Source organism: Aulostomus chinensis, chromosome 15 (assembly GCF_037954235.1).
Source record: "Aulostomus chinensis isolate RoL2024-O1b breed Wild chromosome 15, RoL_Achi_v1.0, whole genome shotgun sequence".
Taxonomy (NCBI): domain Eukaryota; kingdom Metazoa; phylum Chordata; class Actinopteri; order Syngnathiformes; family Aulostomidae; genus Aulostomus; species Aulostomus chinensis.
Window position 1 is genome coordinate 26,852,069 of NC_141334.1, and position 17,500 is coordinate 26,869,568.

Here is a 17,500-nt window from a genome sequence, read left to right on the forward strand (position 1 = left end):
TTCTCAGTTGTTTCAATTGCAGTCGCTGGTGTGTAGAAGCAGGATCTGCTCTTTCTAGCAGCAGGGTTTCATTCTTGTGTCCTGCTGAGTGGAGCGTGTCAGGTTCAGCTCATGATCGTCTGTCAGCACGACCTGGAAGGTAATAAAGATAATTTGACTTTGAACTGCCACAAATTCACAATAAAAGCCTGCTGCAGTGCTGATAAGAGGAGCTGATAACCGGCGGGCCGGAGGTGCGGCTCTGATCAGACCTGTTGGGACCCTCGTGTGCTGTGACTCATGTTCACGTCTGCAGCTGAGCCTCTCACATTGTTTGGCTCGGGGCGTTGAGACAGTGACTCAGACTCTGGTCAGCATCTGAGGAGCTCAAGTGCTCTCCTGCTCTTGGAGAGTTTTTCCTCTGTTATCATGAAAAATTCCTTTAAAATCTACATTGAAATCACACACATCTTCAGAAAGAATTACTTTCTTTTTGAAAAAAACACTAATTTGATAATTGTAGTTTCTAAAATCCTTGTTTGTCTGTTTTCCTCAAATCTCTCTCCTCCTCCAGGAAATAAAAGCCTGCAGGGGCCTCTTATTAATGACCAGCATCACGTACGTTTGTTTGTTGTTGAGAATGAAGGCAGAGGCGCGGTGTGCGTGCGGGGGAGCGGCTCGCATCGCCCCGGCCGGCTCGGTGATGTGCAGCAGGAAGAGCTCCCGTCACCCTGCGGTGGAACCACTCATGGAACAGCCTGCTCTCCTGTCTGGACCTCCAGACTTTTCTCACGCCATCTGTTGTGAGTCGCTGTGTTTAGACTCAAGCGTGACCTCCTGCAGCCAGAGCAGTGATGGCGGTGAGGACCACCGGGCTGCTTTGGCGCTGAAGTGCTGGTGATTCACCCTCGGCAGGGCTCGTCCAGGGTGGGACTGGCTTTAGGTGCCGAGTTCTGGCAGAGCACAATGGGTCAGGCTGCTATTGTTTTTTGAGGATGTGGAACAGAGAGAATAAATACAGCAAGAGAGGAATCTTGACAGTGTCATCGTGCGGCCCCCTGCTGGCTCTTCTCCTCCGTCATCCATCCATCATCCTGCCTGCGTCAGCCCTTCTCCTGCTCCTGCATTAGTGCCTCACAAATCCTTCAGACTTGTGTTGAGGGAGGGACCGTCGCTGTCGGGCTCTTGGGGAGAGAGCCATTGAGATGCAGAGAGGAAGAGTCAAGACCTGAAAAGGTTATCCAGTGTTCCTGGACCGGGGGGGGGGGGGGGGGGGGGGCTTTGCGTCTCCATGAGAATGCTTCCATTTTCATGTGAGCTTATCTGAGAGGTGTGAGTTTCATTACCAGCACAAAGGGCCTGCAGAGGCCTGCTCCTGCTGCCCAAGGCTGTCAGCATTGGGGGATCCCAGCAGGGAGGCCGGGCCAGAGCCATGGGTCGGGCCAGGGCACCCGGGGGTGTAGGGGGCACTCACTGGATCGCACTGGAGCTCTCCAGATTCCCACCAACACCAACGTGCTCCTTAATAACCGCCAGAACAGCCAATATCCAGTTGTTGATTTGGACGACTTCTACTTTTCCTCTGTTTCCTTTTGTCTCCGTTGTGCTGCTGTGCGTCACACTGAGCTGGAGTCAAGGGCGCATGCTGAGACCAAAAAGCACCAGCACTTTCAACTCCGTTGAATTCAGATAAATGATTGAGTTACTTATTTACTTATTTTCTTTTGGACATAAATTCAAGGAACCAGGTTCTCTGAAGGAGTGAAGAAATGAGGACCATGCAAATCAGGGAAGGGAATTCACGCGTGTGCATGTGAAACTTCTGAAGTACAGCAGGTACCTGAGAAATGTCTGTTACTTGTTTCCACAGAATTTGACCCATCTGAAGCCCCGTGTGGCCTCGCTCATAGAGAAAGTAGGTTAGTGTGGTTTCATGGTGAATGTAGCACGTCTGGCTTGAAGGAACAATTGCGTAAATCACCACATTTGGGGACATTTTATTGCTTTGATCGCTGTATTTTTGCTCTTTGTCAAGTGAACGTCTGTCTGCAGGTGCCGATAAATCCTACCTGGTGTGCTCTGCATGACGGTGACCTCTTTTTTCACTAGTTGGTGGTGTTTCCTTTCTTTTTTTGAATTTGTGGACTAAAGTTCTGGTAAATCTGCGATGGGTGAACTGTTCACTGATGACTACAGCTAGGACGGGTCAGCGAAGAGCTTCAGCCAGGAGGAGCTGACTCTGTAGGTGACACCAGAGGCGCTCGGCGTAGCTCCATCACAGCGCTTTGATCCTGACAGAGCGCCTTGTGATTGAATCATCTCTGATTATCTGGGTAATTGAAACAAACGGCAATGAACGGAAGTGTGTTTTTATTCACTGCTTTGTCAGGTCAGTTTCATAATCATTCATCAACACTGTAAATGCTCTCTCTCACACACACACACACACACACACACACACACACACACACACACACACGCGTACAACAAAGAACCTATCACTCTGGTGATATGGGACTCAGACTACAAACAGCTGGTCCAGGAACAGTTTCTGGTTTTCACCAGTGTCTCATCCTCAGATATATTCCAGTGTTAATAGTTTGTTCTGGAGCAAACACGAATACAGCATGAAGTGAAAACTGCAAGTAACAAAACCCTGATCCGTTTGTTCACACACGTCAGCTCTTAAAGAAAAGACAATGTGGAGAACTCGTTTTTCAGGGACGTCCATTTTTGGAACAAAAGTTTCCTCATGCCTGGTGTCACATGATTTGCCTTGTCAATTTTATCCAGTGTTTTCATGACAAGACATTGTTTTGAGATGAAACAAATTCATTAAGGACACACACACACACACACACACACACACACACACACACAACAGTGAATGTAGAGGGTAGAACCCGTACTCGTGTCAGGGTGCACCTCTCGTCTTGAACCATCTCGGCGCTGCTCCTATAAATATATAATGAATATGAGCAATGTCTTCCTGTTCACCTAATCTGCAGGAAGTTTGTGTTTTTAATCCTATTAGTCACTGGGAGTGACTGGGAGTGCTGGTCACCCGAGAAGCGCCCTGACAGAGATGCCATTGATCTGACGACCCGCCTTGTTCTGCACCAGCCGACCACAGTCAGGGAGGGACAGCAGGAGCGAGGGATAGAGAGGAGGACAGAGTCTTTGAACGCAATTTTGTCAGGTTTAGCAGGAGATCTTGTGCCCCCCCCCCCCCCCCATTCTGATGACCTCGGTCCCCAGGTGGCAGCAGTTGGGGGTCTGAGTGTGGGCTTGCTCACCACAGTCCTTTACAATCACAGTAAGTCGCACAGGAAGACGCATTGTTCTTGTGATTTTTGTTTCTGCAGGACTGAATGGGTATGTAAAGGTGTGTTTGTGTGTGTGTGTGTGTGTGTGTGTGTGTGTGTGTGTGTGTGTGTGTGTGTGTGTGTTACAAAGAGAGAGAAAGTCATGGCAAGATCACATGTGTGTTCCATGTCTGGTGTCATATTATGTGCCTCTTGGGTACAGTGTGTATCCCAAGACTTGCTGCTGCATTCATCCCTGATTCATGAGCTGCATCTGTCAGCCTGCCCCCATCACTGCTGCACATGCTCAGACGTGAACCTGCCAATACATTTAGTCATCATGACGACAAGTGGCCTGTTGTTGTTTTAGTGCAGCACCTCCTCGTATAACTGGGAAACACAGCGCAACCCTACATCCTCCACTGAGCTGGACTGTCTGGACATCCCAAGAACATTTCACCAGTTGTCATGACTGTGTGTGTGTATGTGTGTGTGTGTGTGTGTGTGTGTGTGTGTGTGTGTGTGTGTGTGTGTGTGTGTGTGAATGAGTGTGTGTGCATATATGTGTGTGTGTGTGTGTGTGCATATGTGTGTGCGTGTGTGTGTCCTGTGAGAGGAGTCAGCCCAGACAGCCCCTGACTCAGAGGCCAGCCCGCCAGCCATCCCGACCCCTGCCCCTCTCCTCCCTCCCTGCCTCCGCCACACCTCAGTCAAAGCAGACGTGTTAGCCCCCATCAGCCTGCAGCTTCCAGGGAGAGGGGAGAGAGAGCTCTTACCGTAACCCCAGATAATCCCAGCCGGACCGCAGCATGAAAGTGGCTGTCCCAGACACATGCCTCATTTACTTATTATTTAGTGTCGAAGCTCATCATTGCATCACAAAGAATGCTTCTAAACTGTTGGGGGAGGTTCCAGCTCATTAGGACACCTCTCCCTTGTCTGTCTACGCGAGCTGTTACCTCACCCTCAGAGTAAACCACGCCACGCACACAGCCAAGTAATCAGCAGCGAGTAAATCTGAATTGCTGTAATTGCTTCTGGTGTGTACTTTAGCTGTGTTTCTACTGCAGTCAGAGTAGAAAATACGAAGGTGCAGGAGTGCTGTGGCTTCTGCCAGGTATGCACACAGTCACCTCTGTGGTTGTCTAAGCAGGAAGTCACAGTGCGTATGAACCACACGGCCTATATAGCAGAGGACTGTAGTTCTGTAGTACTGTATATAGAAAACTCCCACGCGCTTGTGCTCAGCGGCCCAGTGTTGATTGGTGCATACATCGTGTTTATGGGACAGCTGAGCTCCCCACAGTCTCATTTCTTCCACGTGCCACGAATGTTCCGTCCTGCTGGGACCTGCTTTCCTCCGTGTGCTTCTGCCCCTCACATGTGCTCAGCTTGTCATCCCGTGTTCATTCACTCCTGCTGGGACGTTTCTGACTTGTTCCACTGAAGCTTCCCTGTTGGGTCCAGTAAAGTCCAGAGCGGGAGGTGTGGTTGTCAGGGGACCAGAGATGTCCCTGTCCCTGTGACAGATCCCATACAGGGGCGAGTCCTCGCCTCAGAGGGGTCCAGGCCCCGTCACCCACTGACCCAACAACTCTGTGTGTGTGTGTGTGTGTGTGTGTGTGTGTGTGTGTGTGTGTGTGTGTGTGTGTGTGTGTGTGTGCTGGCTGACAAAGATTGCTGCGGAGCAGAGTTTGATAAACACCCTGGGCAGGGGGATCTCCATCCAGGAGTGGGCTCAATGTTTTAGTGGTGAAGTCATCGGGAAAAGGCCCAGTTGAAGTGGAGGAAGAACACACACACACACACACACACACACACACACACACACACACACACACACACACAGATATTACCTTACAACATTTGCACGTGACTCAAAATTTTCCAAAGAATAAACACACTGGTCCTGCACTTCCATCAGTTGATGATTCCAACAGTCAATAAGATCAAGACTGAAGAAAGAAACAAGCTGGAGTTGATAGCATGAAAGAGTCTGGAGCACCGACTGTGTGTGAGTGAGTGAGTGAGTGAGTGAGTGAGTGAGTGAGTGGGTGTGTGAGTGAGTGAGTGAGTGAGTGTGTGAGTGAGTGAGTGAGTGAGTGAGTGTGTGAGTTAGTGGGTGTGTGAGTGAGTGAGTGAGTGAGTGGGTGTGTGAGTGAGTGAGTGAGTGAGTGTGTGAGTGAGTGAGTGAGTGAGTGTGTGAGTGAGTGGGTGTGTGAGTGAGTGAGTGTGTGAGTGAGTGAGTGGGTGTGTGAGTGAGTGAGTGAGTGAGTGTGTGAGTGAGTGAGTGAGTGAGTGAGTGAGTGAGTGAGTGAGTGAGTGGGTGTGTGAGTGAGTGAGTGAGTGAGTGTGTGAGTGAGTGAGTGAGTGAGTGAGTGTGTGAGTGAGTGGGTGTGTGAGTGAGTGAGTGTGTGAGTGAGTGAGTGGGTGTGTGAGTGAGTGGGTGTGTGAGTGAGTGAGTGAGTGAGTGGGTGTGTGAGTGAGTGAGTGAGTGAGTGTGTGAGTGAGTGAGTGAGTGAGTGAGTGTGTGAGTGAGTGGGTGTGTGAGTGAGTGAGTGTGTGAGTGAGTGGGTGTGTGAGTGAGTGAGTGAGTGAGTGAGTGAGTGAGTGAGTGTGTGAGTGAGTGAGTGAGTGAGTGAGTGAGTGAGTGAGTGAGTGAGTGGGTGAGTGAGTGAGTGTGTGAGTGAGTGAGTGAGTGAGTGTGTGTGTGTGAGTGAGTGAGTGTGTGAGTGAGTGAGTGAGTGTGTGATTGAGTGTGTGAGTGAGTGGGTGTGTGAGTGAGTGAGTGTGTGAGTGAGTGGGTGTGTGAGTGAGTGAGTGAGTGAGTGAGTGAGTGAGTGAGTGTGTGAGTGTGTGAGTGAGTGGGTGTGTGAGTGAGTGAGTGAGTGAGTTAGTGAGTGAGTGAGTGAGTGAGTGAGTATGCGAGTTAGTGAGTGAGTGTGTGAGTGAGGGAGTGGGTGAGTGAGTGTGTGAGTGAGTGGGTGTGTGAGTGAGTGAGTGAGTGAGTGAGTGAGTGAGTGAGTGTGTGAGTGAGTGGGTGTGTGAGTGAGTGAGTGTGTGAGTGAGTTCGTGTGTGAGTGTGTATGAGTTTGTGTGTGTGAGTGAGGTTTGTGTGTGTGTGTGTGAGTGTGTGTGTGAGTGAGTGTGTGTGTGTGCATGTGTGAGGTTTGTGTGTGTGAGTGTGTGTGTGTGAGTGAGTGAATGAGTGAGTGAGTGTTTGTGTGTGAGTGAATGTGTGTGTTCATGTGTGAGGTTTGTGTGTGTGTGTGAGTGAGTGTGTGTGTGAGTGAGTGTGTGAGTTAATGAGTGTGTGAGTGAGCGTGTGTGTGTGTGTGTGTGTGAGTGAGTTTGTGAGTGTGTGAGTGAGCGTGTGTGTGTGTGAGTGTGTGTGCGAGTGTGTGTGTGAGTATGTCTGAGTGAGTGTGTATGAGTGTGTGTTTGCGTGTGTGAGGTTTGCGTGTGTGTGTGAGTGAATGTGTGTGAGTGTGTGTGTGAGTGAGTGTGTGAGTGTTTGTGTGTGTGAGTGAGTTTGTGTGTGTGAGTGTGTGTGTGTGAGTGTGAGTGTGTTTGTGAGTGTGTGTGAGTGTGTGTGTGTGAGTGAGTGAGAGTGTGTGTATGTGTGTGTGAGTGTGAGTGTGTGTGTGCGTGAGTGTGTGAGTGTGAGTGTGTGTGTGTGTGTGTGTGTGTGTGAGTGAGTGAGTGAGTGTGTGTGTGAGTGAGTGAGTGAGTGAGTGTGTGTGTGAGTGTGAGTGAGTGAGTGAGTGAGTGAGTGTGTGTCAGGTTGGGTAACAGTAGCAGTTGCCTAAGATGGTTGTTGTGATGATGTCGTAACTTGTTTGACCTGACCTGGCCGTCATGTGAGCCCTCGTTCTCTATCATCTCTGTCAGAGTGTGTGTGTGTGTGTGTGTGTGTGTGTGTGTGTGTGTGTGTGTGTGTGTGAGTAAGTGTGAGTGTGTGTGTGTTTAAGTGTGAGTGTGTGTGTTTTCGAGACTTTTTTTTCATAGAACAGGAAAAATAGTGAATTGTATTGGTGTGTGTTTGAGTGCCACTGAAGGTGGCAGCATTACGAGGGTAGAGGGGTCAAAGGTCGCCCCAGACTCTGTACTGCTGGAATTTCTATTTTTAACAAATGTGCTAAAGATGCTGGACACTTGCCAGTAAACGGCAGGAAATGATAAGAGAATGGCGAGTTTCAGGGAGCCACGTGGAGTTTCTCCCTCCATATTTCTTTGTTCTTCCAAACCCTCCCTGCTCTTCTCCTCTGGGTGGTGACGGCGGGCGGTGGAAGTCCCTCAGGGACAGAGAACGCTGATGGCTGGCAGTTCTACTCAAGTGAAAGTTACATGATAAACTCAGGGCATTTTTCTGGTGTCTGGCGGAAGGCTTGAAGGCTCTGACACTCCCCCCCCCCCCCCCAAGACACACACACACACACACATTTACACTCCTCATGCTGCCTGTGAGCCTGATTGTGTTTCTAAATGATAGATTTGGAGCAGAGCCTGAGTGGGACCTGCAGAGAGGCACACAGGAGCTGAAAGAGCTGATCAGCGCAGCGAGAAAAATGATCTCAGGAAACAATTTTGATATTTGATGGAAATGTGAAGGTTTCCTGCGGTTCTGTAGTTGGTCGGAGCAGCATGTTAGTGTAGGGGATGAGTCTGGGCTGGAGGGACCGATCAACTGTGTGTGGAAGAAGAAGCTTGAGAGAGAAACTTGACCAAAAAATGTCTGTCCTTAATATTTATTTACACACACACACACACACACACACACACACACACACACACACACACACACACACACACACACACACAGAATTATAAAATTGTAAAACTAAAAACTAACCCTATACACACACACACACACATATCTGTGTGTGTGTGTGTATAGGGTTAGTTTTTAGTTTTACAATTTTATAATTCTGTGTGTGTGTGTGTGTGTGTGTGTGTGTGTGTGTGTGTGTGTGTGTGTGTGTGTGTGTGTGAGATATGAAAATGTTTGTGGCCAGTGAAGTCCAACAAACAATATTTTTTTAAAGTTGCAAAACTCACTGGTAGGAATTTCATGTCTTGTTGCTGACACATATTATTATAATGTTATAATATTATATTATTATAACGTTATAATAATATAATATTATAACATTATAATAATATTAGGTATGAGTGTGTGTCATCGAGGGCGTGGAGGCGCGGGTCCCGTTGGCGTCCCTGTGTGATGCTCCTGGGTCTTTTCATCTTTTTGTCTCTGAGAGCAGTTTATTTACAAAAGGGTTGGTTCAGACGTGTCAGGCTCATTGAAAATCTTCCTTTAATTCAGTCACATTTTTCTCTCCAAAACACACTTGAAGACTGACATTATACAAGGACAAGTGTGTGTGTGTGTGTGTGTGTGTGTGTGTGTGCCTGCTTTTCTTGACCATACGTGATGTGATATTTCAAGCTCCTCATGACATTTAGTTACTATTTTTTATTTTACATGTTAACTGAAATAACTTTTAAATATCTCTATAAATGTACATATACAAATGTACTTTTTTATATATGTACATTTATACAAATATATATATATACACACGAATATATATACACACATGTATATATATTCGTGTGTATATATATATTTGTGTATATATACACAAATATATATACACACATATATATTTATATATAAATATATATAAATATATATATTTATATATATTTATATATATATGTATATTTTTTGTGACAAGGGAAATTCCCAGTTCGTGATTTAAATCCCCTCATGAAGCTGCAGTCCTTTGTTCTCGATATCTAGAAGCCTCCAACTGTAATTATCTGAGTTTCTCCCACAGTTTTTATCTTTAATTTTATGTAAAGATGTATAAAAAAGTTCCTGTGAGTTAGAAGTCATGACTTTTCCCCTGTTTTTTTGTTCAACTTCTGGAAGTAATTTAATCAGTTGGGGGGGAACCGTTAATAAAGTTTGATAGGATCCACACATGCAGATTTTTACAGCTGTAAAAATCTCTCATTGTTATTATTATCCTTTTTAACGTTGCCATATTTTTCTCTCCTCAAAGCAGAATGACTTTCTAGATTTATTTGGATTAACTGCACAGTTTTACACACGTTAAAACTGTATTTTTTTAGATACAAACCCACAAAAAGGAGGGTCATTATAAAACACATATAAATATTGAAAATTGTGGATTCATGTGAATTACAGTTTCTCTGCTTTAATGACTTGAAAAAGGTTGGAGGTCAGAAATGAGCTAAAGGGTGTCATTTTAGAGGAATTTATATTTAAGCGAAATAACACGAGTACTCATTTTTTACTGGGACAATTTTTTGCTCCCCCAGACTGATACAGCAATGATTTTTATTTAATTATTCTCACTGTGAAATTAGACAATAAAGTCTTTGCGGTCAATGCAGGAAAAAATAAAGTTTTCTGCTTTTAAAAAAAACCTGCTTTGTCAAGACTTTGTTTGTGTCTCCGGTCTCTCATGAACCCTCGGTGGGGGGACACAGAAGTGAGGAGTTTTCCTGTCGCTCTCACACAGATTTGGAAGGAGCCGTGCGTTGCTTTGTTCTGCTGTGTCAACAGCTCCTGGCGAAAGAAGCTTTATGACATTTCAGCTCGACCCTCCCACAGAAAACAACAACACTACTTCAAATTTCCAGACTTTTAATGAAGTTAAAACACTCACAGCGGCAGCGGCGGCGGCGTGATGAGACGACTCCGTGTGTTTGGTGACATATTTGTCATTCCAGACTGAGAATCTCCTGAAGCTTCAGCACAAATGTTCAAACAGCCTCATGTGGAACACTCAGGACAAACTGTTCAATCCAACCACTTTGGAAGAAATGCAAAAAGTTAAAAATGTATTCCCCCATAGCCCCCGGCCCCAGCCCCCGGCCCCAGCCCCCGGCCCCAGCCCCCGGCCCCAGCTCCAGCGACTCTCAGGCACTGAAGGGAGTTTTAGACTGCTGGCTTTGGGCTGCTTTGTTGGTGGATTCGCCCGAGCTCATGACTCAGTGTGGCTCATCATGCAGGAGATGATTCGCCCGCCATTTCTCTCTCTTTGTCCTGGGCCGTTGGCTTTGTTTCTGCTGAATGGGAGTTTGCTCGGTGTTTTCTCGTCAAACTCATAACTGTGCTGTCATTATTTGGTGCCTGTGTGAAGGCTCAGGACGGTGAGAGAAGGAAGGGTTTGACGGTGTTGGAGCTCAGGGCTGTTTACACGTGGGATGTTATTACCAGGTAGAAAGTTAATCATTGCTGAAGAGCTTCCTCGTTGAAAACTCAGCACGTTCTTTGAGTGTGTGTGTGTGTGTGTGTGTGTGTGTGTGTGTGTGTGTGTGTGTGTGTGTGTGTGTTGGGAGGGACGGAAATGACTTGCCTCCCTCAGAGAAAGTTATCAGCTATAAAGTCAAGTGTGCCCACACCGACCCGGTGAGGTTCTTTGAGGAACCCTCCAGAACACGGACGTGGAACACAACAGAGGTGATGTCATTGGCTCCAAAGGGAAGAAGTGAAGATCTTTAGCATACATTTGTTTAGTGATTAATCACTAACTCCATCCCAGGGATGGGCCACCGATTCACTATTCCAGTGCGTTCTCTGCAGTCTCTCGCGGCTTTTTTTTCCCCCTTCAGTGTTTGAGGAGGGAGGGAGGGAGGGAGGGAGGGGAGGGCAGGGGATGTTCAGTAGTGTGCTTGTAGTTGGTGGCTAAATCTTGTAAAGGGTTTCCTAATATGGGCCGTCTTACAGGAGCGCCCTCCCCGTGGGCCACCCCCCCCAGGTCTCAGCCAGTGATGACACAGCTCGGTACGACTCACTTCCTCATTAATTGGCTGAAACCAGTTCTTACAGGAACCGCCTGTGATAAATGTGAGAGTTCTGAGAAGTCATTCATTTCTCCTCGCTGCAGCGGCAGAGGAGGCACTGCAGGGGAGTTGAACGAGTTCACCGATGTGTGTGTATGAGTGTGTGAGGGAGAGGAAGCCGAGTATGTGTGTGAGAGAGAGAGAGAGAGAGGAGAGCAGAGCAGGAGAATGTGGCTGACTACCGCTGCCACAGCCGCCGTGTGAGGACCAGGCAGCTCTAATTTTCCTTTTTTCTGGTCTTCTTTTTGGTTTTATTTTGTTTGGTTTGTTGTTTTTTTAAGTAGCTGAGGGACAATTTGTACTTTTTCTCTGTGTGTATTTTTAGACGTGAGTGTGTGTGAGTGTGTGTGGGGATGAGCAGTGATCGCACTCGTTGCCCTCTTCGTCTTCCTCTCTCCTCGGCGAGAGGAAGCAGGGAGCCGTCCCTGTACAGGAGATAGGACAGCGTGCCTCCCTTTGTTGCTGCCCTTGGGCTGGTGAGTAACAATGATGTGACGTGATTTGTGCCCCCCCCCCCCCCCGCCTCTGTGTTGGTGGAAGCAGAGCTGTTCCACTTCTGGGTGCGGCACTGCAGAAGCCCTTCAGGGACTACTGGAGGCCCAGAAGGCCAGGCTCCACGGCTCTGGAGAGGGGATCCCAACTGTAAGTAGAGGGGCTGCGGCCCCCCAGCTCACAGCCTCTAATCATCCACGTGTACGCACCAGGACAAGAATGTGGCCCCTTACTTTTGAGGTCCTTGCAGCTTCCTTGTTATCTTGAGCCGGTCTCCCCCAGGACCACCGTGAGGCCTGCGTGCCCCCCTCCCCCCCCCGCCCCCGTGATGTCCGTTTGACTAGATGTTGGAGACTGAACCTGTGTGGACAGTGCTGATCCCGGAGGCTTGTTGAGGGCCACAATGACAGAGTAGTGCTGGTCTGGGCGGGCTGGTGGGTGGGCCAGGGAGGGGGGCGGGGGTTGGGGTGGGGTGGGGGTGGCGAGGGGCCAGTGTGAGGTCTGTATTGAACTGTACTACTGTAGCGCGGGGCATGCTGACTCATGCTCCATCTTACCAATTGGGAGTGTGTGTTGTGAGTGTGGTCACTCCCCTATGTGCACTCTGTGCCCCGCCTGAACCCAGCGCTGACTGTAGACCGGGGCGGGGGCCACCCCCCCTCACCAGTGACAATCCATCAACCCCCCCTGTCCAGAACAAAAAGAGCCAGTTGTAGCTGTAGCCTGTTTCTCTTTCAAAGCTTTGCCCTCCTCTCTATTTCTCAGTAATTCACTGAAAACGATTTTTCTTTTTTTACGAGCTTCTTAGGAGTGAGGAGAAAAAAGGACGGACTGAGTTGCACAAGGACAGATTAAGGCATTTCTAGAACAATGTTCCTTTTTTCTTGTAACTTGAGCCTCCTGCAGTTACAGGAGAGAAGCGAGGCAATTTAACTTGGTGGAGGCAGGCTGCAGGCTGGGGTCAGTGGGGGCGTTTGGAGGGAGGACGGTGGGGGTTGCCACGTGTTTTATTACCCCTGATCTCTATCTGTCCTGCATATGGAGCTGGATCCCCACCTAGCCTGGAGCGGAGGGGCGAGCAGGGTGCAGTGGGGGTGGTGGTCTGACCGAGCTCCTCTCCTCGCTCTCTGTGGTCCCTGGCAGGACGAGAGCTGGCTGTCGTGGCTCTTCCGGAAGGTTGTGGTCATCATGGTATGCTTCTTTGTCTGCTCCATTGTCAACTCCGTGGCCCAGAGTTACGTCAAGCGCGAGCACCAGGAGAAGCACAGAAGCCCTCGCAGCACAAGACGGAGTGAAGGCCAGCTCCCATCGTCTTCAGGAGGCCCCCCATAGTATTTCAAGCTTAATATCAGCTTCCATCTGTTGCTCTCGTATCGTAGCAACGTGCCAATGCGAATCAAGGACTTAGTTGTTTTGAAGGCATTCAGTAGGTTGTGATTTCCCTGACAGTCTCTATGAGGTGGGTGTTAGCTGCTGTGCCGGTGCTGTTAGCTCCCAAGAGCCCCGTTAGTTAGGAGAGTACTTGTGTAGTATCTGTGGCGTTAGATCCGTGGGACCCTGAGTGAGAGCTGCTGAGCTCATCTCCTTCCTTTCTTTTGTGGAGCAGTAAGTCAGCGCCGGTGGAGGTGATTGTTCCAGGGATGTATCAGGTGACTGGTATGTGCAGTAACACTCATCTTGCTACTTTAGGATGAGAAGTGAATCCCCCTGCTGGTCCTTTGTCTGTCCTTATTGTTCTGCTTACAGGAAGAGAGCATGAGTCAGCCGAGGTTACCAGATGCAGCCGTGTATTGAATCAGCTCGGCGTCTGAGACACAGATAGCAGGCTGCTGCCACAGTTGTTGCTCCCTTTCATCTTTTATGGATTAAAGCCGGTTGTGCTCCGTTAACAGGCGACTAGTCCGTCTGCCAGTCTTAGTAGGACAAACAGGAGCTTCTCTTTCACTTAGACACAGTCTCAGTCCTGGTAAGTGTTCCTTTGTCTTCTCCTGTCCACAGAGCTTCCTTTTTTTCCCTTTCTTCTTTTTTTGCTCGCTGGATAACGTCAGCTGTCTCCCGATAAATGCAGTACCTTCTTTTTTTCAGTAATTGCCAGTGAAATGTGCTATTTTTTCCCCCTCTCTGTACCGCTGCTGTGCTACGCTGGACTGAGCGCAGCAGGCGCTAAAGCAGGCACAAGCAAAAGGGAGAGAAGAAAAAAAAACCTCAAGCGTACAGTGAAAAGCGTCTGTGCCGTTACCTCAGCTGAACCTTCGAATGAACTCGTTGCACTGGCCCAGTCACGGAGCCAGGAGACGAATCACTCGAGTAGATTCAAAACAGAGAGGCACTGTTGAGCGCGCTGAACCCTGCGCTCTGCACCAGCTCTAGTCAGAACACTCACATCATCTCTTTTCTGCCGTCCCGGTAAGTAGGATGAGGACTCGTCTGGTTTTGGTGGATTTGGTTGTTGTGATTTCTGTACATGCGTGCGTCTCAGGCATGTCCGTCACTCTCGGCCTGTCAGATAGCTTATCAGACTGGTGTTGGCTGTTAAGATTGCAAGGCGACAACAGTCTGTAGGCTGTCTGACATTTCGGGCTCTTTCATCCGACCAGCATCCTGTTTTGTCCTCCTTCTGTTTTACCGTCATTGTCTCAGTTAGCATCAGTTCCCATTTAGAGGTGTGTGCTGCGATGTCACTTCCCTTTATCCCAACCGCTTGTGAAACATCGGAGACATGGCTGCTTTGTTTACTTCCTCCATGCTGACGTCTGTGAGGGTTTTCATGTGGTGGAGGTGGAGGTGGAGGTGGAGGTCCGGGGGGGGGGGGGGGGGTGTTATCACACGCTTGCCAGCGCAGATGCAGTGATGTCAATCGTGTCCCTCTGTTTGAGTGTACATGTGTGTGAGTTTCCAGAGAATCCAGAGTGCACACACCTTATTGCAACACACCCATTGTGACAGCCCGTCCTAGATGTAGCACGTGCGGCGCTCACCCAGCCTTCCCTTTCACACTTCCCCTTTCGCCGTCCTCGCTTGCTCAACACTTGCTGTCTCGTAGGAGACTGCATTTTTATCACAGCTCTGTTTTTCTGGGGGACACAAAGCCGAAGATCTTTGCCTGATCGCTAGATATTTTTGCCGCAAAGCCTCTGTTTTATCTTAGATGATTTTTTTGTGTGTGCGTGTGTGTGTGTGTACATGTGTGTGTGTAAGTGTGTAGCACAGAGCAAAAGGTTAAAACTCTTCTCTGGTCATAAAAGCAAAATCACAGGATAACAGTGGAATGGCTTGCTGGCTCACAGAGTGTTTTTCTTGGCAGTTTCAGGATGTCCTGTTCCATAAGGGAGCCCCCTTTTGGCATGCCTGCCTGAGTGCGTGTGTGTGTGTATGTGTTTGTGTCTGAATGTGTGTGTATCTGGAAAATCTTTTTATATTTCGATGTGTAATGCCTGTATTTCCTCCTGTTGAATAGACGTCTGTACCTGAGTTATTTTAAATGCTCTGTTTTTGTTTTCTGCTCTTTAAATAAAGTTTGTTGAGAAGAGGATGGGTGTTGTGTTCTTTGTGTGATACGTCGTGACCACGCGGGGCCCATGTTGACCTTCAAGCCTCCAAAGAATCTCACGTGTCAGCCAAGAAAGAGGGACAAGGAGGATACAGAGTCCATCACATCTCCGAGCTCCTCGTCTAATGTTTCACATTCGAACCGTCATCACATTACTGCTCTGCTCTCCCTCTCCCCCTCGCTCTATCCCTCCCTTCATCTCTCCCTCCCTCCCTCCCTCTGACATCATCTCCACTCCCCAGTCCAAGTCAAACCTTTGTGTGAATGTCAGGTGCTCTAAAGCTCCTTCCTACTCTCTTACACCGTAAATGTAGTCGGTCCTCGTGTTACGCCTCAATAACAATCATGTTCATGATTTTAGAGAGTTTTCTGGGAACGTTGGTCTCCAGTTCATCAATAAAAAGTGATCTGAACGTGGGTTTTTTGGTTTAAGTCTATTTAAGAATGTTTGAGAAAGTTCCAGTAAAGTTTCATTTGGTTTCCATTGATTCTGAATAATGTGATTATTTTCAGTATTATTGACCTCAGATCAGCTGATCTCTGGTAATGTGTGTGTGTGTGTGTGCGTGCGCACACTGTAGTGGTGTGTCCTGGGTCTGTGGTTTGCAACACCCTGAGCACCGTGATGGCTCCACCCCCCCAACCCTTCCACCACCACTGAAACCCAACATGCAAACCCTGCTTGTCCAAACAGGGTTTGGCGACTGAAATTCAAACGATGACAACGCTCTATTCCTCGCTCACATTCTCTCATCTCCATAGAGTTCAGCTTGACTCTGCCCCTCGCCAAACGCCTCCCTCGCTGTCTCTCACCCCAGTTGCCCCCCTGAACCCCACCCCCACCTCGTCAGCGGCTGGACCACCGAGGGTTGCTGAACCCAGAGGATTTTGTTCAGGATCAGATCTTTCAAATATGCGTGATGTCAGTTTGTTTTTGCAGATTCTTTTGTGATTGTTTTCTGCTAATTTCAAAAGAACATTTTTCAAAGTGAATTCAGTTGTTCAAATATGTGAAAGAGGGCATAAAGGCAGTAACTTTGAAAACAGTTTTAAAAAAAAAGACAAGAAAACAGCCCCAAAACTTTCACAAGGAAATCCTCAAATAGGGTTTCAAGGAATTCTTCTCTGCCCAACACACACATGCTGATACGGTCTCATGATCAAAACTCTGGTTCAGGCAACAAAAGTGTGAGAGTCTTTACTGTGGCTTCAACGTGACGAGATCAACCCCCCCCCCCGTTGTTGGGTTAAACCATGTTTGTATCTTACCAGAGGAGGAGAGTTCTGGCTGGGACGACGTTGCTCTTCCTGCCCACACAGTGCCAACATGGCAGCTAATGACTGATGCCAGGTGGCAATGCCAGGGTAGCGTGACAAAACACACACACACACACAAACGCACACACGCACGCGGAGCTCCTCCTCCTGCTGCCTTTTCCTGGAGGGTTTAACTCTGCTATTCATGTTTGTTTGAGAACATTGGACTCTAACAGGCGCAGCGACTATCCGTCACGAAACACTTTATAAACCATCGTTCCGAACACTCTCACTTTGGTTCAAAGCAGACAAACGTGCAAATGATTTCATGAGCTGAAGACAAAGTTTTGTCTCTCCATGCTTACGTGTCCTAACAGGAGGCTGAGGAGTCATCGTAGAGCAGCATGGAGGCTTGCCGCCCTCGTCTACCTCCACCGTTGCTGTTGGGAGTTTTGCCAAAGAGCTTGCGTCATTCAGGTGTGCCAGAACCTCACACGGATCATGGATGCTGTAGCAAGACCAGGAAGCACAACAAGGCAGCGGTAGGCCTCGGAGCAGTGGGGGTGTACAAGTGTGCGAACCTACGTATTGCTCCAGTGCACGAACACACACTCAAGTGAGAGGATGTCACCAAGTTCCTGGTCGGAATGTTTGAAATGTGCTGGTATGTTCTCTGTGCTGCGGGGGGTGGGTCCTCAGGCTCAGAGTGCAGCTAAACTTTACATGTCAATGCAAGTATTTACGTCATGAGATGATGCCATCACAGAAACACGTCTCAGGAATGCATCTCACGGCCTCCCCAGCATACCAGTGCAGGGAACGTGTGGTCTGCTCTCATAGCTACATGCAAATTTAGCAACACTGGAATGGGTCAGGCGTGTGTTGGACTCAGGGTCTCAGCTTCATAGGTGCAATGACTCACCTGGAACAGTCCAGAGGATGATGATGATGGAGCTTCGACTTGTCAAAACCACGCATATCAAGTGGCGGTGCTGGAGATATCTGACCCCAACTCAGCAGGGACCCACGAGGAGAG

At 48.4% G+C, this 17,500-nt stretch overlaps 1 protein-coding gene across 3 annotated transcripts in view; it reads left to right on the plus strand.

Annotated features, from left to right (window-relative positions):
- The window catches only part of LOC147249308 (uncharacterized), a 92,684-nt gene that overhangs the window by 64,289 nt on the left and 10,895 nt on the right, over window positions 1-17,500 (plus strand). For 2 of the 3 annotated variants that reach the window (XR_015109287.1, XM_086179380.1), the window contains exon 7: window positions 16,842-17,500. This exon is cut by the window's right edge. Coding sequence is in view for 2 of the 3 variants with exons in the window: in XM_086179380.1 (XP_086035506.1) it covers window positions 16,842-16,862 (21 nt within the window). In the remaining variant the exon portion in view is untranslated. Of the gene's footprint in view, window positions 1-15,173; window positions 15,426-16,841 lie in introns of those variants that run through there. The other variant, XM_086179378.1, reaches the window with a different exon arrangement.